At 33.2% G+C, this 25,870-nt stretch overlaps 1 protein-coding gene across 1 annotated transcript; it reads left to right on the top strand.

Annotated features, from left to right (window-relative positions):
* Window positions 1-4,918: 4,918 nt before the first annotated feature.
* Window positions 4,919-13,018, top strand: LOC137813640 (uncharacterized). Its single transcript, XM_068615998.1, has 6 exons — window positions 4,919-5,380; window positions 6,100-7,874; window positions 8,001-8,252; window positions 9,238-9,318; window positions 11,566-12,141; window positions 12,788-13,018. Exons 2-6 carry the CDS (start codon window positions 6,597-6,599, stop codon window positions 12,839-12,841), a joined length of 2,241 nt encoding a protein of 746 aa, XP_068472099.1. The 5' UTR covers window positions 4,919-5,380; window positions 6,100-6,596; the 3' UTR covers window positions 12,842-13,018.
* The last annotated feature ends 12,852 nt before the right edge of the window (window positions 13,019-25,870 follow it).

The raw sequence follows: 25,870 nt of genomic DNA, 5'->3' as shown, positions 1-25,870 counted from the left end.
AGGCACGAACAAATGGCCAGCTGTTTGGGTGAAATTGTGCAGGGGCAACATTCATCGTGTTTAGAATTTTTTTTTTCTAAAGAAGACAAGGGAAAGACGAATACCAAGTTTAGTGAAAAGGGTTTCATAGAAAAAACAAAATGGCTCTCCATGTGGAAAATCCTTACAAACTAGTTCGTCAGGAGCACAGGGAACCACAATGATATTGCCCTCAACACCAGAACAAATCAAAGATTGAGTGTGACGAAAACATTTGATTATTTTGACGGAGGTAAAGACAGAGGTTTCACGAAGAACATCACGTTTGGCCCACGGATACACAGAGCTATAATGCATCATGCAATGAAGTAAACAGACGAAAAGAATAGACAAACAACAAGAATGATAGTAAAATACTATGATGAGAATCAAATAAAGGAGGCTTTTATTAATGGAGGAAGAGGACATCCACCCTCACATTTGTAGTTCTTCCTTCTAGTCTTCTCAAAATTAAAAGAAGACATACAATAAAGATGAGGCCCAAGTCCAAAGCCCAAGCCCAAGCCCAAGCCCAAGAAGGCCAAAGCCCAAAGAGCCCAAGTCCATCCCACGAGGGGCAAGGCCAAGCTTTGAAATACTCTTGTATAGTTTTAGGAGGTGTGGTTATTAAATAAAGGAGTGTGAAAATGTAAAATAAAGTCACATTACCCATGTGACTTAGGAGAGTGGTGTAGGTGTAGTTTTTGGGAGGTGTCATAGTAGAAAAAGGTCACACCTCCCATGTGACTTGTTTTTGGTGGGAATTTCAAATGAGTTTATTTGAAATTTCCCACCTATTTTTCAGCACCTTAGGCTATAAATAGAGGTGCTTCCTTTGTAAAATTCAGATTGGAATTAATCTAAGTAAACTCTACTCAAATTTTGAGTGAACTTTGGAGAGCTTTTGGAGCCTTCTTCTCTAGTCTTATCTTGATGGATCATTGGAGTCCTCAAGTGGCGGCATCACTCTCATCTAGGAGCATTCCACACTTCTAGTGGCGAGATCATCCAACATTCTTCCATCTTCATGAGCACTCTCTTCTCCTTCCCTTCTTCTCTTTCAATTGTTCATGTTGTCTTGTGTTCTTGAGTTTTTTTTTGGTTCGGTTTTTCTGTTTTTCCAGCACCTATGTTCTGTTCTTGCCTTTTAATTTCAATTCTGTTCGGTTCCTTTTAGTTTCTCTTCTTTTTTGGTTCAATTTGACTAAAATTGGTTCATCCAAATGAGTTTGGGATTTGGTACTAGTTTTTGGTGAGTTCTTGTCTTAGAACAAATGATCCAACTCTAAGAAAAGTGCCTCTATAATGTCCAACTCAAGGTGATTCCTAAGAAGGTCAAGAACCTTTCTCTACATGGCTAGTGGAATCACATCAGTAGCACATTGTGAAGACAGACGCGCAAGATATAGATTGGATAAAGAAATTGAAGAAAGGATGAGAAGAGCAGTGCGTACCTGGGAGGTTTTGAGTTCGAGACAAGGAAGGAGTAACAGGTGCAAGAAGATGAAGGGTAAGAAGTAAAGACGAAAATGGGAATACGAAGGGAGAAAACGTGTGAAAGATGAATGAAGAGTGGCAGGAAGATGAAGGGGCGTGCCAAAGGAGAAACAAGTAGGAATAGTAACTGATTCAAAAAAACCAGTTATAGGTAGACACATGCATAATAATCGGCACAGTTAATGCTTGATGAGATGTGTAACAGGGGTAATGATGGGTACGAATACCAGCACCGGTTCGAAAACCAAGTACTCCCACAAAAGAAGGTAGGGAGGACGCAAGGTTGGTGGCTAAGCGATGCATTATTTGCTTTCTTTTAAGATCATGGCCCGATCTGGTTGGTAAGGTAGCTGGTTGTGAAGGCCTTTTAGCCTCGTTGGCTTATGCCTGAGGTTGAGGGACTATGAGGTCATGGGCCGATTTGGTTGGCAAGGTAACTGGTTGTGAAGGCCTTTTAGCCTCATTGACTTATGCCTGAGGCGGAGGGACTGTGAGGTCATGGACCGATCTGATTGGCAAGGTAGCTGGTTGTGAAGGCCTTTTAACCTCTTGGACTTACGCCCGAGGCTGAGGGGATGTGAGGTCATGGGTCGATTCTTCTAATAGGGTGAAACGGCTTGGAGATCAATCTGTATAATTAATGGAAGAATCTCATTTTAAAGAGGGAAGGGCGTTAGCAAAGGGAATAGGTTAGATACGCGGGATAGAGAATAATGATGGAATAATAGTTGGAAAGAAGACTAGATACAAGGAAGATTGAGTATAAGGGAAAAGGGAGGTCGACGGAAAAAAAGACAAACTATTGAGCCGGAAGCCACTGTTTCGGATTAAATTTGATGCTCTAGATTGAGAGGCACACCTCTTGGCTAGAACAATAACAACCAACATGAATATAAAAGATATTACCACTGAACACAAGTTTAATCTATAGGATTAAGTAGGTGTGGAAGTTTGCATCTAAGGGAACAAAAACAAAAACATAACAATAGGAACACACAAATACAAATAAAATAAGATAGGATAAAAATTCTTAGAAGCTTACTAGATATGAGTTTAATCCACATGATTATACAAGTATGAAAATTTTCTTTTAAAAACAGAAGAACTTGAACATATTCATGTGAGTAAAAGGTGATTGAATCATGAATAAAAAAAGAGATCATACAATTTGATAAAGAAGAAGAACAAAAGAAAAAAAAACTTATAATATAAAAGAAATCAAGTCGCTTTTTAAAGATGCTTCGCGATAAGTATTAAAATGAGATGAACCAATATAATATCAAAAGAAAAGAAAACTCTCTAAGTCTAAAAGACACAATATAAAAATATATAGAATTTCAACTCTCAATCAATATTATCTTCATTGAAAAAAATAAAAATGTTATTTATTGCAGACTCTAAATTCAAAAGCTCATACAAATAAAATGACACTTTAACCTAATTCTTTAAACATTTTGGTTGGGAATTACAATGTACAGGGAAGGAAAATTTAGATTTAAAACTTCAAATAAAAAAATCAAAGAAATTCTCTTATTGGTCCAAAAATGGTGAGCATGCATACCCTACTTGATCCGGTTTTCCTTACTCCTTTCACCTTTCTTTTAACATGACCTTGATGTATAAGCTTGACAACGTTGATAGGCTTCAAACTCGTATTTACTTCTTTGATTCCAATTATTCACACCCATTAGTTTATTAAAGTTTAAGTCAAATTACAAAATTCTTAATTACACTTATTTTTATATCAAAATAAATTTTTAATTTTTAAAAGTTTACAATCAAAACTCTATTATACAAACATTTATTTATTTAAAATTGATTTAAGATTTTTTATCTATGCACTCATTAATTTTTTATCTATTTAAAATTTATCTTAAATAGCTTAGATATTACAAGAATTAAGTAATAATTTATAATTAAGAATCTTTATCATATATAAGGTTATATTTATCTTTCAACATTATTTATTTAGTATAAAGTGATATTATTGAAACCAAAATTCTATACCATTTGGTTAAAAGGTAGGTCATTATCATTTGTGCAAATTAGCAATAATTTGTATTTTTAATTTAAAGATAAAAATACATTAATTTATTATTTCCTTTGTTATTTGTTTACCTTTTTATAAAACAACGTGATAACTTTATTTTATTAAATCATTTTACTTCACCCTATCTTATCTTTTATCTTAGCTTGTTTACTTTATTTAATTACAAGTTAGATAAAAGAAGAACATAACCAACAACAATAATATGATTAAGGAGAAAAAAAATACAGACAGAGGAAAAGTACAACTCAAACATCTCAAAGTCCAATTCAGTTTGCAAAACCCTGCTTCTCCTATTGAATTAGAAGATATGAGATTTGGTTATATCTTAAATATTTTAATCTTTCAATTTGTTCAACTTTAATAATTTTTTAATCTAGTAACAAAATTTCCACTGGAAATGGAAAAAAACATAATCTTAATCATATACTTAAATTTAAAACTTTGATATGGAACATTTTCATCATTAACAAAATAACTAATATTTAAGATTCCATTAAAAAATAGATAATTTAAACACTTGAAATTAATCAAATCAGTCAAAAGGGAATCTCAAATTTTAGTCAAGGTGGCCAATGCTGAAAAAACAAAAGCTGCAAAAAAGCTAACGTGACAAAACAATCAAAGATAAAAAAATTATATTCAATAAAAAAAAGAAAAAAAAACCATAACCACAACACAACACATAAAACCTGACTGTGTGATGCAGAGATAAAACATCTAAATATAAATTAATTAAAAGAGTGATAGAAATGTTTTATTTGTTTCATAGACACAATTTTGGTAAAAATATATATATGTATATAAAAAGATAGTTCAATAAAAATATACCTTAAACATTTACTCCATTAAAAATTATTTTTAAAGTAATTGATATCAAATTAAGAAATATATAAATATAATTTACTGTAATTAAAAGGTGATGTGAAAAAACTACACTGATATATAGTCTTATTATCTATACTGTTCTATAGGTATCTTCTTTCAGAAAAGAAATTTAGATATTAGGTATATTAGTCCTTTTTCAATTGTGCATTCTTGTTTTGAAATGTAATGTATTGTTTGTCTGGAAGCTTTTAATAATATTTTTGTTAAACTTGTGGGGAAAAAAGCCATTTGATTATAAGTGTAAGAGAGATTACTTAATAATTTTTTTATAAATTTTAACAGATTTTATATGCTTTTGATTTAAGTCTTTAACCAGTATAATGGTCAGCAAGACCTTAATTTATTTTTTCCTTTAAATGTACTGTAATTTGATAAATGATTGAACATCCATTTTTTTTAGAAAATTGATCTATATACTAACTCTTTCATGCTGTATTATTTATTCTAATTCCAATTCACTAGAAGATTGTTTTCACTCAATTTTTTTTATTCATGTATGAAAACAGCTGCATTTAAGATAATTTTGGACAATACTTTTTCTTACAATAATGATATAATTACATAGATTTTGTAAGGCTGACCTACTGTGTCTGCGGTGGAGAGGATGAGGCTAAACTTTGTGAATTTTGGTATTATAAACATAAACATGGGATGAGACAGAGTCTCATGCTGTTGTGGACACACACAAACACATGGGTCTTCCTTCAACTCCACACCCCAAATCCAACACCTAACGCCCCCCTCCCATCTTCGATTTCACCTTCTGCAATTCCTATTAAAAAAAAAAGATCTCTTTTTTATTTTTGTGGAACACCCTTCTACTTCATTTTTTTTTGGGAGATTCTTATTATCATTTGATCTAAAGGTGGAATTGCAGAAGGTTATTGATATGATTTATCTCATGCACTCTTCTGTTATCAGCCTTCATTGGTGCGTTTTCTACTTTTTTTCTATGTTGATCATCTTGAATCTTCTAGGACTTGGGTTTGATTTTTCTCAGTTTTCTGATTGTTGTTCTTCTGGGGTTTATGGGGTATCAAAAAACTGTTTTTTGGGGGTTTCTGTTCTGTAAGGTTCTGCTGTAGAACAGCTTAAAGAGAATAAAAAAAATATAAAAAATTAAATAAAATAACAAGTTGCTTGTGGTAGATGACAACACAAAAGCTTTGTGGGTTTTCGGTGAATGTGTGTATCGCAAGTCTGCGTTTTTTTATTTTTTATTTTTTATAAAAGATTTTCTTTTTTCTCTTCATGTTCATATTTCCTGAAGAAACCTTCTGTATATGGGCGTTGATTACTCTTAATTCAGTTTGAAAATAGGCTCAGATGGATGGTTTATTAAATTTTTATTCTTTGGTTTTGTGGGATGTATTTTCATCTTTATTTTCTCTCATTTTCGTTACCATCCTATTGTGATTGATGAAATTCAGTCCAATCCTCTCCCAAGGATTAACAAATGAAGTTAGTTTTTTTTTTTTTTTTTTAAATCTAACTCTTTTGTTGAGTAAAACTAAAGATGAATATGAAATGTGGTCAATGGAGTGGGGAGCTTAAGAAGATCTTGAGCTATGAATTTGTGTTTTAATTTGTTGCTTATTGTGGCTTTGCGAGCAGAGGAAATTCATGTATTTATTCAAAATTTGTATCAGGCATAGACACTGAATTGTTACGTACCATGAATTGTTTGGGATTCATCTGCTGCCAGTACGGAGGTCGAGAGATATGTTCTTGTTGCAGTTCTTGGATGTATATCATCATGTCCTGGACTTTCTCTGTATGCCCTGCTAAGGAAATGATGATTGTAATGTATCAAATGTGGATGCCGCTGATGGATACATGACATAGTTGGAACTGGGAATATCTTATAGGTTTTGAATTAATTGATTTGGATGTTCCGATTCCATTTGTAGTTGTAGGTTCTAGGAGGTTAGCATGTGTGATTGAATAGTGTAATTGGTTAGGATGGAGGCTAGGACTGTAGTTCTTAGTTGATGGTTGCATTTCACACCATGATCGTCTGTTGATAGGGGAAGCAGTAAAATGAACATTTAAGACCTCCCCGAGGGATCACATTGGTAATTTCAAAGTAATTTTTCATCTCTTTGAGAAGATCTCAACATCCACGTTGCTGAATTGAATATTTGTGATGGGTTTGCCCCAGATACCCCCAAATGAAACTGCTGAAAAGGTTGCACTTATGGGGGCAGCTTTAAATAGCTCACCGCAGTTTTCTGATGTTAGCCCCTCTGCTATAAGCAGCATGAACAGTATAACTGTTAACACAGGTGGGTTGGCTGCATGTACTCTAGGATCTTCTTTTGATGATTTTCCGAAGGATGCCTCATTAGAAACTTCAAATGTTTCTGATAATACGTTTTATAGAGGAGCCATGGAAGTTGCTTCAAATGTCCACACTTTGAAGATTGGTTCAACAGATAGAAGTACTCCTTTTGCTTCAAAAAGTGGACGGAATGTTCACATTCCTGCTTCAAGGGTTGTTGGTTTCAAATCAGGCAGAACTAATACTTCAATTGATGGTTTGGCTGATGTTCCAGCTGCAGATCTTCATTCTTCTGCTTTTACTAATTTTCCAGCCAATGACACTGAATCTGCTAGTTCATTGGTCAGGAAGCGACTTTTATCTCCGTTGAGCAGTATGCTCTCCCCAAGTCATTTTAAAGGTGATCCTCTTGACATTGGCCGAAGAAATAACGTGGCTGATGCCCTTGTTAAGAATGACAATGTTAGTAATTCTATCACACAAGATAATAAGAAGGCAAATATTGGAAGTAAAAGCATGATAATGTCTTCTTGGTCCTTGAGAAGTTCCTTTGAGCAAAAAAGTGAGCCAAACAGTACAGAATCCTTATTCCAAACTGATGGTCCTTTGAAGGAAAATACAGGACTACTGTCTCATTGTAGTTCACCCACTGCTGGAATTGATCACTTTAGTGAATCCAGTCAGGTTAGGCCTCAAAGTGGCATATTATCTGTATCTCCTATAAGCGTGAGCTCTCCTCTTTCCTTGTCACCTCTTGGTCCTAAATTTTCTGAAAGAATAAAAGCTATTGGTGGATGTAGGAAAGTTGTTGAAGAGATAAAGAATTGCAATATAACTTCAAGGAGTATAGAAAAATCACTTGACAATTCTAACTCATGCCTTGTGTTAAATCATAAGGATGATGATTCCAGAGTTGCATGTAAATTGTTTGATGATGTTGAATTCTTATGCAAAGGTTTCTGTCCATCTTCTCTGGATGATATTGCTGACATGAGTTGTTTCCTATCTCGAGATTCATGTCCCACCTCTCACTCCATGAGATTTACTAGAAGTTTGAGTGGGCTTTCGGTCAGGAGGTCTTTAGTTGGTTCATTTGAGGAGTCTCTTTTATCTGGACGATTCTTATCTGGAAACTGTAGTAAGGTCTGGCTGGATATATGCTAATTACAATTCTGTAATTGAACTTGTTCATGATTCTAAACTTCAGTGCAGTGTAAAGTTTTAGACAACTGACCTGTGGTTGTTTGCTTTTGTGTTTATTATATGTAGAAAATCGATGGTTTTCTTGCTGTGCTAAGCATTACTGGTGGAAACTTTTCTCCTAAATCACAGAAGCTTCCATTTTCTGTTACTAGCGTGGATGGAGATTGCTATTTGCTATATTATGCATCAATAGATCTTGCAGGAATTTCCTCTTCAAACAAGTTTGGAGGCCAATTTCTGAAACCAGGGCTCAGAAATGATGATTCACAAGGTGTAAAAAGCCGATTGCGTATACCAGTGAAGGGACGGATTCAACTGGTATTGATATACTTGTTTCACTGTTATAAGTTTTAACCCGTGTCTGAGTGCCTTCTTCTGATGAACCCGCTAGAGCCTTCAATTTATATATGCACGAATAGTTTGGTACACTTAACATTAAGGGAGGTAACAGATGCACTGTTGATGAATAAATTTTTTTGTATGGAACTGTCAATAGAGGGGGAGGGGGGTGGGGTACACAGTCAATGGACCAGTTCACATAGGCCACAAGGCTGGACAGGCTTGGGTCTGCAAATTCTTAATCCATTTAGTTGTGAGCCTATGTGGCTAAATGGTTTGGTTTGTGGGCCAACTTCGTTATCTGCAATTCTGCATAAATATTATTTTATTTTAAAAAGTAACCATTTTAAAGTAAAAAGAAATTACTATTTGTAGACTAATCCATGGCCTAGGTTGTTTATCATTATTTTTTTTAGACAGAAATATCATTGACAATAAAAGGAAATGTAGTTTTGCAGACCGGTTTCTTAACCTGTGGGCTTATTTGGCCCAGTTAAATTTAGTTTCCACTCAAATGTGGGCTTATGCAGGTTAGTCCATTTAAGTGGACTGGTCACACAGTATGTTTGCAATGTTATATAAATTTGGGGCAAGAATTTCTTTTGATTTGTGGTGCCAAGAGAATGGACGTTTTATCTTCTCAGTTAATGAGAAGATACTGCTTTCTTTCATTATATATTATATGCATTTCTTCATTTGTGCCATGTGGGTGAGAATGTTTTACATGGAAGGAAAGGGGAACGATTGATGTATTTGGAATGTACTTCGGCTTCAGTACAGTACTTTGCCTGCTTTACTCCTCCCCAAATTCCTACTAACAAACATATAAGCTGTGCTACAATTATTCTCGTTCTTGCAATATTCTTTACATATTCAATTTTTGAGTTTCTACTTTCAAGATATTTGTGCAGATTGGCATCTTTTTGTGCACAACAAATGCCTTACATTTGATTGCTCTGTGCAGGTGCTAAGCAATCCAGAAAAGACTCCCCTTCACACTTTCTTTTGCAACTACGATTTGACTGACATGCCAGTTGGTACCAAAGTAAGATTTCAGTCTGGCTGAATCTGAGTCAATTGATCTGGACATTTTGCTCCCTAATGGCATAATTGTTATGACATGGCTAGTTTTAGCTTTGAACTTCATTGAAATCAGTGTTGTCAAGGCATGAGAGATATGTAGAGGTGGTAACCCAAAAAACTGCCTCGATTAAATATTGCTAGGCAGGGTGGCTGCCTCAAGAAGGTGACTGGTCATAATTCAAAAGAGAAAAAAAATAGAACCTGACTATAAGATTTATTTGTAAATCAACCATCAGGCACATTAGACAGTATTATCATCATTGAAATACTCAAATGAAGTGTTGAAACACAGGAGAGAAATTACAACTATAATGAAAACTGTATCTTAAAAAGCTTGCCAAGTCATAAGTAACAAAGGAATGTGACTTTTCTCACCAAAGAAGAAATGAGACTGGAAATGTTTAGGAGTGTAAGCTAGTTATTCCTTTGCTGGAAGGGGGGTTTCTCCTGAGGATGTAAAACTTCATTTCCTCTAAAAGGGAAATAATTTGTGTGGGTTTGATTAATGGTGCTTTGGGTTCTGTGGTGGGTAACTAAAATTCAAGTTAAAAACGTGAAAAATCAGTAGCAACTCTATTACTTTTTTTTTCACCATGCCGTTAATCCAAAAGTGCTATAAATCCATTTGAGGTAGGACTCTTCACATGGTGTTTTTTCCTAGTATTGGTCAGGTCTTCACATTTTGTCTTAAGCGTTCACTTGTAATTAATGCTAACCAAATGGAGAAATATTTATTCTCTTATTATTTATTAATGTCAGAATCAGAAATATGCTAACATCCTTTTTTTTTTGTTTTCTATGGTTTTTCTACTTGGTCTTGATGGATCTGTGGGGGGTAGCTTGTAAGTTGAAACTTAGGGGTACACAGCATGTCCAGCCACATCTGGATGCTCTGCTTTTGGGTGCATCTGGTTATTATGTGTAATTGTATGAGATGCATAAATGTAGGAATGTATTAATTATACAGTGGAAATGAGGATGATTTGAAATGGGAGGCTAAGGGGTTATTAAGACTCAACTTCTCCACATTAGTGGGGATATGGATACTTGTCTCTTTTTTAAGTAGATACTTATGTCAAGTATTTTGAAGTATTATTGAACTAAATCAATGTAAAACCTCTTTAGATTTCTTTTAAAGAGTAAATGCCCATTTTTGTCCTCCAAACATTACTTTACATTGATCCTCCATTTCTTGGTAACATCCAATTGGTCCCTCAATGATAACAAGTCCATTAGTTTTATCATTTTTGGAACCAATTTGATTGCTTAAAGTTACTCTTATGCTTTGTTTGGTGGAGAAGGAAAGTAAAAGAATGGAAAAGAGAAAGGAAGAGAAATAGGTGAGAAGTGGAGTGGAAAAGAAAGTTTTTGGTTGAAGAGAAAATATTTTTATTATAATATTATTTATTTGATTTTTAATATTCAATTATCATTAAGTGTTATTTTATTCATTTATTATTCCAAAAAAAATATTTGAATAAGAATAAAAATAAACTCTATAATCAATTAAATGATCCCATAATTGATTTTGCGGTTTTGATGTGAACTATAGTTAAAAGAGTACAGCATAATCGATTATTTTAAGATAATTGTTTATGTTATGGTTCTTCTCACTTTCTATGTTTTTCTTCACAATTTTGCACAGATTCTGATTATGTGGGCCTCTCTCGATTTTGTCACTTTTCTCTCTCCTCTAACCATCCAAAACTACCCTGCTTCTGATTTCTCTTCATTTCCTCTTGCTCTCTCTGCAATCTCATACAAACCTACAAGTAATTTATACTATGTTACTTTCATTCTCATCCTTTTCTTTTCCCTATCCTATGCCCTTCTTCACCTTCAGTTTGGAGGTATGAGATGAAACACTTTTTTTCATTCCATCATGCAAATAATGCCTGGGTAACTTTAGGACAAACTTAGATAGCATACTATAAGTATAGTTGGTGTACTTTCACCTTGGTAATTAATTATGTAATTCATTTAGTATAATGGTAATTAATTGTACTTTCACGTTTAACACCAGAAATACAGTGTAGTCATCTTACTGGGTTAGGTATGTCTTTAATCAGTTCATGTATGTATCTCCTTCTCTGCTAAAGCATACATTTGATCTATAATTCCAAATTTATGAGTGCACTTTTTACATTTTAAAACTGTGTGATTTACTTATTCCTTATCAATTTCTGATTTCTTGTTATATATGGTGTAGACATTTTTGCGCCAGAAAGTCACCCTTGAATCTTCCGGGTCGATTTCCCCTCGGAGATCACCTGGTTTTAGAAGTTGGATTGATAAGGGGATTGCACCAATGCAAAAGAATGATGACATTTCATGTGATGGAGAAGCGCTTAATGTTGTAAATAAAACGAAATCTACTAATCAGGGAAATGGAAAGGGCTGTAGCTTGTTGAATTTACTAAACAAAGGGGATTCTTCAAACACAAAAATGGTCGGAGTCCCTTCTGCAGCAAAGCTTGACTATGAATGTGAGAGGAATGAACGAAAGGATTGCTGGGATAAAACATGTGATGGATCAAGGAAATCACCAAATTCCTGTTCAAAGGTGAAGGACAATTCTAGTAGTGGTGGTCCACTTCGCTATGCTCTGCACCTACGCTTTATTTGCCCTTTTCCTAAGAAGACCAATAGATCGGCTCAAAAAAGCAAACATGTTTCTCTTAAAGAAAAATCTGGATTAAACATGGAAGGGGAACGAAGATTTTACTTATGTAATGATTTGAGGGTCGTGTTCCCTCAACGTCATTCGGATGCTGATGAGGGCAAGGTATGTATGTGCATGTGTTGTGGTTCTGTTACTCCATTGCGTCTCCTCAGTGACATACTAAACTGTTAAAAGCAATATGCTTCAGATTGCTTGTGTGGAAAATTATTAATTTACTTTTTTCTGCTTCATTTTTATTGTACTTCTTGGGTGTTGTGTTTGTTGCTCATACTTGACACATGGAAATTACTTCACGAGTTTGGTTAAGCTTTTATAAGTTGCTTATCAACAAGTTTAAAAGAGCTAAATGGAGGGTCACAAAATAACTTTTGTAAACTTAACCTATCAAAATAAGCTTATTGAATTAAGCGCTTGTGGCATAAGCTCTTACTGAATATAATCAATGATAACCAATCTGGCTCATTAATGTGAGTGGCCATGTTTTCTAGGAGGCATATAAATTGAATACTTGTCCCATGATGTTGATTGAAACCATGCTAGGATGATAAATTCATTAAAAATGTCTAATCATTTCCCTTTTATCTATATAAGGTTGAATAGAATTCTGTTACATGTTGCTCTGATTGCTGTATGTGCAGGCAGAATATGATTGATGTCTTGGTTGGTGTGTTGTGCAATTGGAATCTATTTGTTTGCATTTCTTGGTCTGTCTAGTATGTGACAAGGTCTGTTGTGGTTTGTTTGGCAGTTGAACGTGGAATACCATTTCCCTGAAGATCCAAGGTACTTTGACATCAACTGAAGTTCTAGTTTACCTCAAAAAAAAAAAAAGCATGCTGCTTTTGCTGACCCTCTTGTACATAATCACAAGTTTGTCTTCACTCGAGTCTTGTCCTCTGGAAAAATAGCACTAACCCTTTCCTTTCCTCATGTAAATACTAAAACAATTTCAATAATATAATGGGTTAACTATTTTCAATTCCTGACCTAATTATCCAATTACCATGAAAAATGGATGTTGAAGTGCATTGTGGAACTTGATTACCCCACCCTTTGAATTATATTCTAGACCCAGAGCAGCTTTCTAAGAAGTGCGTGTGGTAAATGGTTACAATCAAACTTGAGTCTTGAGAAGCGTGAGATTAGTGAATTTTGCTTTTATTATACCTACGTTTTCCCTCGGTTGTTATTGATTTATTGTTCCTTGATCTAAAGCATGGTACTTATTACCATGTTTTAAAGGATTGGGTTTATTAAAAATATAAGGTGCACTTCAGCAGATTAAATAGTTATACTTGTTGATCGAAAATTTAATAAAATAGATTTTAAAAGTTTAATAGTTTGATGCATACGAGTTGTGTATTTTTGCTATAATATTAGCATATAAGCATACGTATTATTTATTCAGTGTCCTTCAACTCACGTCTAAAGCTTAAGTGATCTCTTTTAGATGATTGATTATTTCCGACTCAACTAGTTTACTCTTGAAAGCATGCGAGACTAAGAAAAAAAGTGTAATTTATGCTTTGTTGAAAAATCTTAAATTATATTTCAAAGTTTCTGTTAAGATAAAACTAGTCACATAGATAACTTATTTCTAGCTAAATTTTAAAAAGTCAAAATTATATGAAATCAAGTTTATAAGTGCATATTCAAAATTATTAGTTATTTTTTTTCAATTAATAATTATAACTGTGCATTTCATTGTCTAAAATTCATCTTTAATTTCACAGGGGAAATCAGGCAATTAATAAGATCAGTATTTTAGAGCTCTTTTAAAAAAAAGTATATATGAGAAGGAATGTATTAAAAAATAGTATTAATATTTCTCTTGGTTAATAATTAATAAATGTTTAACTTGTTAAAATTTGAATACTATATTAACTACCAATAATTAATTTCATATAATACTTTTCTAAAAAATGAATCTTATTTTCTCATCTCAAGATTTTTCTTTGATTAAGAGAAAAAAATAGAAAGTTAACATAACAACTAGGAGGCCTGTCCTTAAAAAGGTTAAGAAAAAATATTATCCGAGTTTGGTTAGTTATGGAACGTTGGACTAGATCTTTTGTTTACTCCACGGTTATTTTTTTTTTCAATATAGGTTTTTACTTTCTTATTTAAGTTTGTTGTTCCTCTTTATTTATGAATTGTGGTCTAGTTTCTTAAATTTGTTTATGCTCTTTTTTATTTTATTTTTAATTTTAATAATAATTTTTTATATAATGACATATCAGGTTTTATAGTGATGTCCAAAATAAAATTTTAAAAAATATAAATTAAGAGGAATGTTTGCAAAGCTTGTAAGAATTTGTAATTGATTTAACTGATGAAATAAATTTTAAAATAATTTTATAGTGAAAATATCTATTAAATGATTAAAATTACTTTTATTATTATAAATTAGTTTTAATTAAATATTAAATTATAATTTTGCTATTATTATTTTAATTTTTATTACTTATATATATAAGTTCATTGATTATGATTATGTTATATAATAAATATGTTTTTTACATGTTTTCTGACAATGTAAAAATATGTTAAAAAAACACAGTGAATTGTGCATGCATTGCATAATTAATTATTTAATGGTTATAATCGATTATTCGGTTAAATATGGATAGCACAGATGCAATGTAAACAACTTTTAGTTTACTAAGCCAATCAAACATATGAAAACGAAAACGAGGAAGGAAGAAAGTTATGTTAGAGAAAGCAAGAAAGAAAAATAATCTGAAAGAAGTAAGGAGGCAAGGAAGCAAAAGATTGTGAATAAATCTCATGCATGGAATAAATTCACATGGATAATGTGAATAACCTCTGTGCCAGTGCAATAAAAAGAGGGGCAATAAATCAATTACTGTCAATAAATATTTTTTCACAAAAACAGGATATGAGACCTAAAAAACTGTTGAAGTATTCTTCTCCTTCCTTCGGTCGATCAGGTAGCTGGGTGATGACTGTGATTCTTCTCGTCCTCCTGTTTCTCCTTCGGCACTCGGTCTCGGGTGAACACCGGATGGTGGGGGTACCTGCGAAGGCACTCCGACGTTCAAGTCAGTAAAGCGGGTGGTCAACTCTCAGGTAGGTGAACAGTAATAAATGACATACCTTACTCCTTGGAATGCGTGCTATTTATATTATTCTAATGGGCCTACCTTGTTGGACCCGTTTATCGAGGGGGATACCGCTTAGGGTTGCATTACCTAATTCTTAATGATAGATTAACTTCACTCTAATAGGGGTCGGCCGTCGGCCATCCCGGTCGTCTCGGCCAAGTCTTTTAAGATCTCGGCCAAGTCTTTTAAGGTCTCGACCAAGTGGATCATCGGTCTCGTCATCCGGCCAACTTTCTTAAGTCTCAGCCAGGTTTCCCTGATCTCGATCAGGTGGACTCGGCCTCGGACAGCCAGGTGGACCTCGACCTCGCCCATACCGGTACAGTTTTAAATAAATATAGATAGTCCACACATGAACAAAATAAACAATTGTTAATTGGTTTCATTTCCATTTAGTTTTTCAATCCATTATTGAAATGTTTCACCGTAATCAACATATTACAACACACATTATTCTTGACTTTCTTTACCTCCATTAAGATAAAAAAAAATACAAGTATATATTTTGATCAATATATTAGGCTATCTTTTTTAAGTATTCTATTATTGTCACTTTTTCCTATAAACTAAAGATATGTGAAAATTTACAGTCAACTCTTAAAGAGGATTTAAAAAAAAAAACACTTCTAAAAAAGATTAATTTTACTTAGTAAAGGATTTCCAAATGTAAGTAGTCTCTGAAACTAGATAATTTAGTAGATGATCAAGTGATTTGTCCTTTGATCTTAGATTTTATACGTATGCTAATTTTGTATGCATTTGAGTTACTCCTTAAATAAGGATCTTCATAAAGTAACCATTGTAGGTTATATGTGTTCCTTTTGTAACTTATGAGTTTTTTTTAGGTAGGCGTGTGAGAAAAACATGAAAAACGGGAGGGTTAAATTGTGTTTTAAATACTTTTTTTTTGAAAACTATCAAATGAATAGTTTGTTTGGATTCTAATTGAATAGTTTGTTCAGTTGTATTATTGGTAAGAATATGATCAAGGAAAAAAATCGTCCTAAGACAAGTTGGAAGTGGTTGTTACCATCTTTAGGATGTTATTCTATACACATAATCTTTTATCTTTTTTCCTAAATTTTCGCTAGGTTATTTTTTCAGTACCTAGGTTTTTGGGAATACTTTTTGTTAAGTGTTGGCATTCTATAAATGTTGAAAGACCTACTTGTAGAGATTTAGATCGCATAATAGGCATATAGTTATTGATATTCGATCATTGCAATATTTGAGTTCTTAGAGCTTAAATCTTTCCCAAAACATTAATATACCCATTGGGTCAAGGTAAATTTTTTTCCACATATCTATTGTTGATACACATTTCTTTTAAATAGCTTAGAAAAGCACTATAAGAAAATAACAATTTAGTTATCGAATTCAACGACCGAAAATAAGTGGTCGCAATTTGCGATCAATATAGTCATCAAATACCCATAGTGTCAAATCTGCGATCGAAATAGCGACCGACTGAATTATTAATAATGTCAGTAAGTTTTGTGACCGAATCAGCGACCAAACATACTCATAGCTAAAGTGGTGGTTGTTTTGAATAAATTGGGAAAAATATATTTGCGACTGAATATGTTTATCTTTTAGCCATCGATTTTTTTTGTGTGGCTAAACATAATTGTTTATTTTTGCCACCGAATCAGCCACCAAATTTGTTTATTTTTGTAGCCACCAATTTTGTTTTGGTCGCTAAATATAATTATTTATTTTTGCCACTAAATCAGTCACCAAATACGTTTATTTTTTAGCCACCGAATTTCTTTTGGTCGCTAAATGTAATTATTTATTTTACTACAACAAATAATAATAATAACAATTCATTTTTATTTTAAAAAACTATAAAAGAATCACACTTTAGATATTAATGAGTAGTCATCCCTTTAAAAAAAAAATTAGTTGTATTACTGGTTTCTTTTTCTATTTAAAAAATATGTTTCAATTATATTTTTAATTTCTTAAATTTAAATAAAATTAATTAAATATTTTTTTTAAAATATCAGCTAAAATAAAAAATCTAAAAATATTACATAAAAGAAATATTATTAGTAATAAAATTAATCCTTTTAAAATAAATAAATTACGATACATAATTAAATTTAAATAAAATTATCTCTTTAAAATAACTTTAATTTTATAAAAATAAATACATTTTTAGAATTAAATTGTAAATAATTTTTTAATTATTAATATTTTTTTATTAATAGCACTTTTATCACTTTTTTCTAAAAATATTTTTTTATTAATAGCACTTTTTCTAAAAAAAAAATTTAAATAAATTTTTTTAACATAGGTAATAAGTATCTGCAAGTTAAAAACCATAAAATTTGTATTAGTATGAAAAATAATTAACTAATTAAAATATTCATATTTATTGTCATGGGTATTTAAATACTTATTTATTTTTAAATTTTACAAAAATGTGTATGGTTATAGTTTTATTCACTCCTAATAATAAATAATGTAATTAAATAAAATATTGGGATTGATATGTTGATTCTAAATCAATTTTAGGACATTGAAGAGGGTAAGTTTTACAGAGCCATTAAAGGTGAGGAGGAAGCTGCAGGTGGTGGTTGTGGTGCAACGGAGATGCGAACGGAGGTGCTAGTGGAGGTGCGAACAGAGGCGAGTGGAGGTGCGAGCGGAGGTGCGAATGGAGGTGCTAACGGAGGTGAGCAGAGGTGCGAACAGAGGTACTTTGATTCAACAATAAAAGAAGTTGCCATTGCTGGTTCCCCTGGAAGTAAAGCACTAAAGCATCTTGCGCAAACACTAAACCATCATTTTTAGCAATTAAAGCTGCGAAAGAAGGTAATTTCTAGTTAATGTTGATTGCCAACAATTTTTTCCTTTGCAGATGTAATTGATGTTGTGTTGTTACACAAGGAAAACAATACTCTCTTTTTCTCCATCCTCTTCTCATATTTGATAACTTTGAACCTCAAAAACACTAAACCCTTTAAAATACTAAGAGAAATTAGTTTCCCTTCAATTTTATGGTCTAGACACGTTTTTAATGTATTAAGTTTTAAAATAATCAATTAAACTTATAACACTTGATATGGTTATTTGCAGAAATAATGTTATTTGAAAAAATAATTTGTTATTCTCGAACCTTTGAAATATCTTATAATTGATTGTTTCAAAACAAACAAACACCATATTTCAAACAAAACACTATCTATATGTTACAATTTACTAGTTATTTGCTTTTTGTGTTGTCTCTCGAGTATTTAATATTTATTACTAAAAGATGAAAGTGTTGGTGTTTTACTTTTGTTTGAAAACTTAAATGCTTGAGTCTTTTACAGTTAATCCTAACCTATCAAAGGAGGCAAGTGACATCTTTATTTGGTGCTTGACTCATAATCCTGAGTGTTACAAGCAATGGGTAAGTACAAGGGAATGCTATTTCAAAATTTATTTTCATTAGTTTCCTACACTGTTTCCCACACTTTTTACCTTGAGACACCTTTTGTACTTACTAACACAAACATGCGTTTTATACTGGTATCTTGCTATTGAATCAACAATTGATGTGAAATTCATTTTTCTTTCTTTCTTGCACTATTCATTTTTTGCATGTGAGATTCCTCTGCATTTTTCTTTTCTATAATGTGTGTACGTCCTCTTCTTTTCTGTCTCTGCCATGCTCCTCTTCTTCATACTACTAGTAATTGATGTGAGACATTATATCCCAGGTTTATGGTGTGATGGAAAGTCTTAAAGATTTGAGCCTATGCTATTCATTGTTTTGAGCCACTTCAATGCATCATGACGTTACCACTTATATGGCTCACTTTGAAAAGGAATTTTTTTTTGTCTTCCCATCAAACACATATGAGTTTCATTCCCGGATAATGATTCTGTAAGAGAAAAAAATATCATCAATAATAATTAAAATTGAAAATGAGGGTCCCCAGATGGTAAACAATTATTTTTTCGTCACCCTGCTTCCTTCTACTTCATTTATATACATCTCATTCTTCCACTTCTCTTCTTTCTCTTCCACTACTTCACCTCATACATTATCTATTTCTTTAATTCACACTCATCTTTTTAAAACTGCATAATGCATGAGGAAATGAAAATCACATGCTCCCAATAATTTGTGTTAGACAAGTTTAGTTCTTTTCTTTACACTTGTTGGAATAATATATTCCATATGTTAATAAATGATCCCTATTCCCCTTGCTGAGAAAATTGAATGTCAGACTCAACACTTAAGCCTAATAATGCAAGGCCAAGGCCAGGGTGTTCTATTCAATATTCCACTATGAACATGCTAATTGCATAAACCCAAAGTTCTGAACTATGCTTAAAACGATTGGAGATAATTATCTTCACTATCTATTTTCTGAACTTCCTTTTAGTATGTTGCTCAGTAAATATCAGCCAAACCTAATAGAATATTCTTAAAATATCTTAACTTCATAATTGTTTCCATTTCCCTCTTTACTACCACTAAAATATTTTAGGGCATCATTGGAATGTAATTGTTACAAGTTTTGGCATTGTACATATGTATGTGTGCCCTAAATGAACTGTGAGAACACAATTTTCTGTTTAACGATGATACTTATAAATTATAATGTTGTTTTACTGTGTAATTTGTTTAGTTATCTTTCTTTAAGAAGTCACTTCTGAATCCCGTCCTAATTTGTAAATAAGTAATAATGGGTTTGTGTATATTTATTTTATGAAAAAAACGATTGACCAGTAAAAGTTTAATTGCTGAAAAATAATATATATCAATATATCTCATGCTGATTCCCATCAAATGGAACTCCTGTTATCAATCAACTAAGGTTTTTCAAAATTTCCTTTTAAAGCTATAAGATAAAATTGTCTCTTTTACATTTCTATATACCATAATTTTATGTAAACTAAAAAATAAAAAATTGTCCTTAAACTATAACTTCATGTAAAACACAAGTTCTGTCATTTGGTCCTCACAGACTAAAAATCTCTGATTGTGTTTATTGTTTAATTCTTTTGAGTATGTATTTATGTGATGATGGGCATTAGGTACAAGACATTCACTAATCTTTCTCTGTTTCCATTACAAGCATGCACATATACACTAAGGAATAACTTGCAACTTTGCTACACCATTTCACTGCTAACCTGATAATGCTTGTGGTTTGGGGATAACCATTTAGGTTCCCACGACAAGGGAGGCTATGTCAAACAGACAAGGCATGGAATTCTTTTATGGTCCAAACTTAATTGAACACCCTTCTCTCTCTTGGTGGGCTTGACAAGTCTTTTCTATGTTGTACAAATAAACAAATTAAACTTCTAGCCCAACAAGGAAAATAATTTGTTTAGTAAACGTTATTTTTATTAGTTTATTTTATTTTATATGGTTCATGTATTCGCAATATTCAATTGTAAACTTAATAATGCTTATTTTCTTTACACCGTCTCTTGAATCCACAACTTATTTGATTAATGATTGTCATAAGTTTACCGTTGAAGTCACGTAAATACAATAAATATTTAAATGTCTATGTTTTAGTGACTATATGCTAACTAAACTTTTATGATTAGGCTAAAGCAAGTTTTACTTATTTTAATGATCTTTTGATTCAATATGACTTTCTTCATCTCTCTTGACTATAGGAAAAATAGATAACAACACCTCTATATAAATAGTAGCACCTCCTCCCAAGATCAGTTACAAAGTGAACCAACAAAGGTATGCTTCCCTTCCTGTCAACGCAATACTTTCATATGTGCATTTTTTACTTTCTCCATTCAGTGTCTTGTTTTCTCTCTCTTAAAACAAGTGTATGCATTAGGAATTTGTTGTAGTCAGATTGCATTAATGGAAATCCCCGAAGGTAGAAAGTGGATGTATAAAAGATTGGACAGAAACAAACATTTGATAGAGGAATTTAGAGAAAAAGTGTATGAGTTCCTACAACATGTTATTAGTCAAGAAAAGTTTCAAGAACAAGGTGAAATGTTAAGATGTCCTTGTATTAAATGTAGTTGTAAAGTTTTCAAGTATGTGGTCAAGTTGGGTGGTATCTTTATCAAGAGGGATTCATGCCTAATTATTATTGGTGGACAAATCATGGTGAAGAATTGCCACAATCCCCCAGTGAATGTTGCCAGTTCATGTTATGGAACTTGTGAACAAAGAGAAGAATTAGGTCGTTTCCATCAAATGATAATGGATCATGTGGGGCCCTCAAATGCACATTGCATGCAACCAGAGAGTGTTATTGGATCTGAGTACATGGAGGAAAATCCTGATCTTGAAACTCGAAATTTTTTTAACATGCTTGCTGCTGCATAAACACCCTTGTGGGAAGGATGTGAGAATCACTCAGAATTGTCAACTTCTTTGGAAGCTCTAAGCTTGAAATATGTCTGAAGGATGTTTCAATAGAATGGTCCAACTTATGGGGAAGACTATGCCCAAAGATCATCGAATGGTTAATAATTTTTCCAAGCTAAGAAGTTGGTGGAAAAATTGGGTTTGGGTTGTATGAAAATTGATTGTTGTCCAAAAGGATGCATGTTGTATTATAGGGAAAACTGTCATAAAAGTATAACTAATTGCTTTATTTGTGGAATGGAGCGATATTAGACAATCACTAGGAGGGGAATTGAAAAGAAAATTGTTGTTAAGAAAATGTGGTACTTTCCAATCATTCATATACCTAGAAGGTTATACTCTTCAATGGCAACTACACCTCACATGAGATGGCATAATAAGAATCAAAGAGACCCGTCTATTTTGTCTCATCCATCTGATGGAGAAGCTTGCAAGCATTTTGATATAATGCATCCAGATTTTAGTCAAAACCCAAGAAATGTCGGGTTAGGTTTATGTGCAGATGGGTTTAATCCTTTTGGTCAATATGGAAAAAGTTATTATTGTTGGCCAATTATCCCAACCCCATACAACCTTCCGCCTTCCATGTGCATGAAAAGGGAGTTTATGTTTTTGATAATCTTAGTTCCAGGTCCTTCAAATACAGAGCATAAGATTGATGTGTTCTTGCACCCACTTATACATGACTTATGCACCTTGTGGACTGAAAGGAAATTGACTTATGACGTGTCACTAAGGCAAAATTTTATGATGAAAGCTGCTTTGATGTGGACAATTAATGACTTTCCAGCTTACGACATGTTATCGGGTTGGATGACTTCTGTTAGACTTGCTTTCCCTATATGTATGGAAAGAACAAAGGCATTCTATCTTAGTCATAGCCACAAGATATCCTGTTTCGACTATCATCGTTAGTTTCTTTCACCTGATCATCAATTTAGGAAGAATAAAATGGCATTCAAGAAGAAGTTTGTTGAAACTGATCCCCCTCCTCCACGTTTGTCTAGTCTTGACATTTGGATTAGGGTTGCACACTTACCAGTTTGCACTGAATTTGAAGAACAACAAAATATTCTTGAATATGGTATTAAACATAATTGGAAGAAACAAAGTACATTTTGGAGGTTTCCATATTAGAAAACTCAACTTTTACGTCACAATATTGATGTTATGCACACAGAGAGAAATGTGTTCATGAATGTGTTTGACACTGTGATGGATATCAAAGGAAAAACTAAGGACACAAATAAGGCTCGATTGGATGTAGCACAAATATGCAATCGAAAAGAGCAAAAGTTGAAAGACAGTGGTGGTGGCAAACTTATCAAACCAAAAGCAACATATACATTTAGGAAATCCCAAAGAGTCTTTATTTTTAAATGGGTTAAAGAACTGAAGTTTCCAGATGGATATGCTTCCAATTTGGGTAGATGTGTTGACCTTACTCAAGGCAAGTTACATGGCATGAAAAGTCATTATTGTCATGTGTTCATGCAACGTTTTCTTCCAATTGCATTTGACGCATTATCAAAATCAATTTGGAAAGTTCTTATTGAACTTAGTCTTTTCTTTAGAGAATTAAGTTCGACAACACTAAATGTTGAACACCTAATTTGTATTATTGTGTAAATTGGAACAAATATTTCCACCAAGTTTCTTTGATTCCATGGAACATCTTCCAATTCATCTACCTTACGAGGAAAAATTTGGTGGTCCAGTCTAATATCGTTGGATGTATCCATTTGAGAGGTATACAATTACTAATCACTATTATAACATTTGTAGTTTATTTATTTAATATTTTAAATTATGTACATCCATATTCTCTTTTAGGTTCTTACACTCCCTAAAAAAGAAAGTAAAAAATAAAGCCAGGGTGGAAGGCTTTATTTGTGAAGCTTACTTGGTAGAGGAAACATCTACATTTGCCTCATTTATTATCCTGATCATGTTGAAACAAGAAAGACTAGGATCCCTCATAATCTTGAAGTAGGTGAGGGTTCTTCATGTGCTTTTCCTCTTTCAAGAGTGATTTCAGTGACACATATACCTTTTCGATAATTCATGCATTAAAATTGATTGTATACCTTGTCCAAATTATGTTTGACATTAATTTTATTGTGGTTTCCCATAATTGTAGTGAATAACAGGCAAGATAACTGACATACTTGGTTGTAGAAAACACAATCAGGTTTGAGTCTTTTGATCATGATTACTTTATTTGTTTATTCAAAATTGGTTGATCCACTTTGATAATTGTATTAATTACATCTTATATATGTAATATGTTTTACTTGCAGATGACACCAAGGGGTAAAGGTGGTGGTCGTAGACCACCTAATCGTGGTGGTCAAGGTATTCGTGTTGATGATATATCTTTACCCAACACCAACTGATACAACCCAAGTAGCTATGAAGATAACCAAGGAAAAAAAAGACAAAGCACATGATGAATAGTCATTCCAGAGAATAATTCATAACCCTACTAAGGATCACATGGACCTCACCAAAGGAGCTGAGCATAAACCAACACACCAATTATTCTTCCATTTGGTCTTCTTATAAGATACAAATATGTTGTTAATAATTTGGGCTCTCTTTAGGGGTCCAAATAGCAAAGATAGGCTAGAATAAGGTGTCTTTAGCATAATAGGGGGTGTAGTTAGCATTTTAGCTCATTCCTAGCCCTTTAGGAAGAGATTTTGACCTAGTTTCTAGAAGGACAAGCCTAGGATGCGGGTTTGACTTAGTCAAACGTCAAACCCTAAGGCTGCCCCTTTTTTTAGTGTTTCTCATCCTACCTTTCATGCTTGTTCTCCAAGGCTCCTTCACCTATAAATAGAAGGCCTACCTCATTGTATTTTACAAGTTGAATTTGAATGAAGTAAAGAAACTCTGCACAAATTGTGTGAGCTCTTAGTGAAGCTTATGTCCTCTTAGGTTTGAGGTCTTATCTTGAGTGATTTGGGAAGCTCTCAAGTGGCGGCCAACACACTCATCTTGGAGCACATCACACTCCAAGTGGCGTGACATTTCTCACCCACCAGCATAAGTTTTCTCATTCCATTTTCCTTTCATTTCTCCATTTCATTTTATGTGTTGGTCTCTTAGTTTCTATTCTTTGTTGCTCTTGGGTTTCGCTCATAATCATGAGTATGGTGCATCATTTGGGGGGTCATGACCACCATTGATGCTAACCTTGTGCCCATTTTCAATTCCGCAATTGCATCTCATCCTCACCATATCTTATTTTTCATATTTGCCTCTGGGAAGTGAACTTTCACACTTACTTAACCACTTGGTTAAGTTCGTGTCCAGTGGGAATCTTCCTTAGGTCCTCACCAATAATTTTTAAAATTCTAATCTTAAGTAAAAGTGTCACCATAAATGAAAACATCTAAAATCAACTCACATCACCAACATTCCCCTTCGTTTGTTCTTCCAACAAATATGTAGTCTATGAAAAAAACAGACACTCACTCACACTTAAATTCTCTCTAAAAGAAACACTCTTCTTTGTAATTCTCTCTATTGTATTTCTTTCTGTGGTGCATCTTACAAATGAGAAAGCATCCTTTTTATAGGCTTTAGGAAGCTCTTCTAGAAAGATCTACATTATGACCTTAAAATCCCACTAACAACATAATTAAAAACCCACTTACAACTTTTGACCTTTCACCTATCCAAACCTTCATTCTATAATATTCTAGTAACTTCTAATTTTAAAACACACAAACTAACATTTAAAGTTTATTCAACAAAACTCCCCTATAAACTTAAATGTTTCTACTATCCATCATGCCAATCATCTTCTTGTATTTGTCGAAAAAGACTTTCGGTAGCGGTTTTGTGAAGATATCAGCAACTTGATCTTGACTTGCCACATGCACCAATTCCACACTTCCTTTCTTCACATGATCACGAATAAAGTGAAAACGAACGTCAATGTGTTTGCTTCTTTCATGGTTCACTGGGTTCTTTGCCAACTCAATTGCTGATTTGTTGTCAACTTGAATCACAGTTGCATCTAGTTGCTTTAGCTCCATCTTACTCAACAAGTTTCTCAGCCATATCGCATGACATACACACCAAGATGCTGCCACATATTCAGCTTCACACGTTGATAGCGTCACGATCGGTTGCTTCTTTGAAAGCCAAGAAAATGCTGTGTTGCCCATAAAGAATACATATCTCGATGTACTTTTCCGATCATCTATGTCTCCACACCAATCACTGTCAGAGTAACCCACCAACTTGTAATCTTCTGCTTTTGAGTAGAACAATCCAAGTGATACAATACCTTGGATGTACCGTAGGACTCGCTTCAACGCCTTCCAATGTGAGTAAA

The sequence above is a fragment of the Phaseolus vulgaris genome, chromosome 1, assembly GCF_000499845.2.
Source record: "Phaseolus vulgaris cultivar G19833 chromosome 1, P. vulgaris v2.0, whole genome shotgun sequence".
Taxonomy (NCBI): Eukaryota; Viridiplantae; Streptophyta; class Magnoliopsida; order Fabales; family Fabaceae; genus Phaseolus; species Phaseolus vulgaris.
This window is presented reverse-complemented; position numbering and strand designations above follow the sequence as displayed.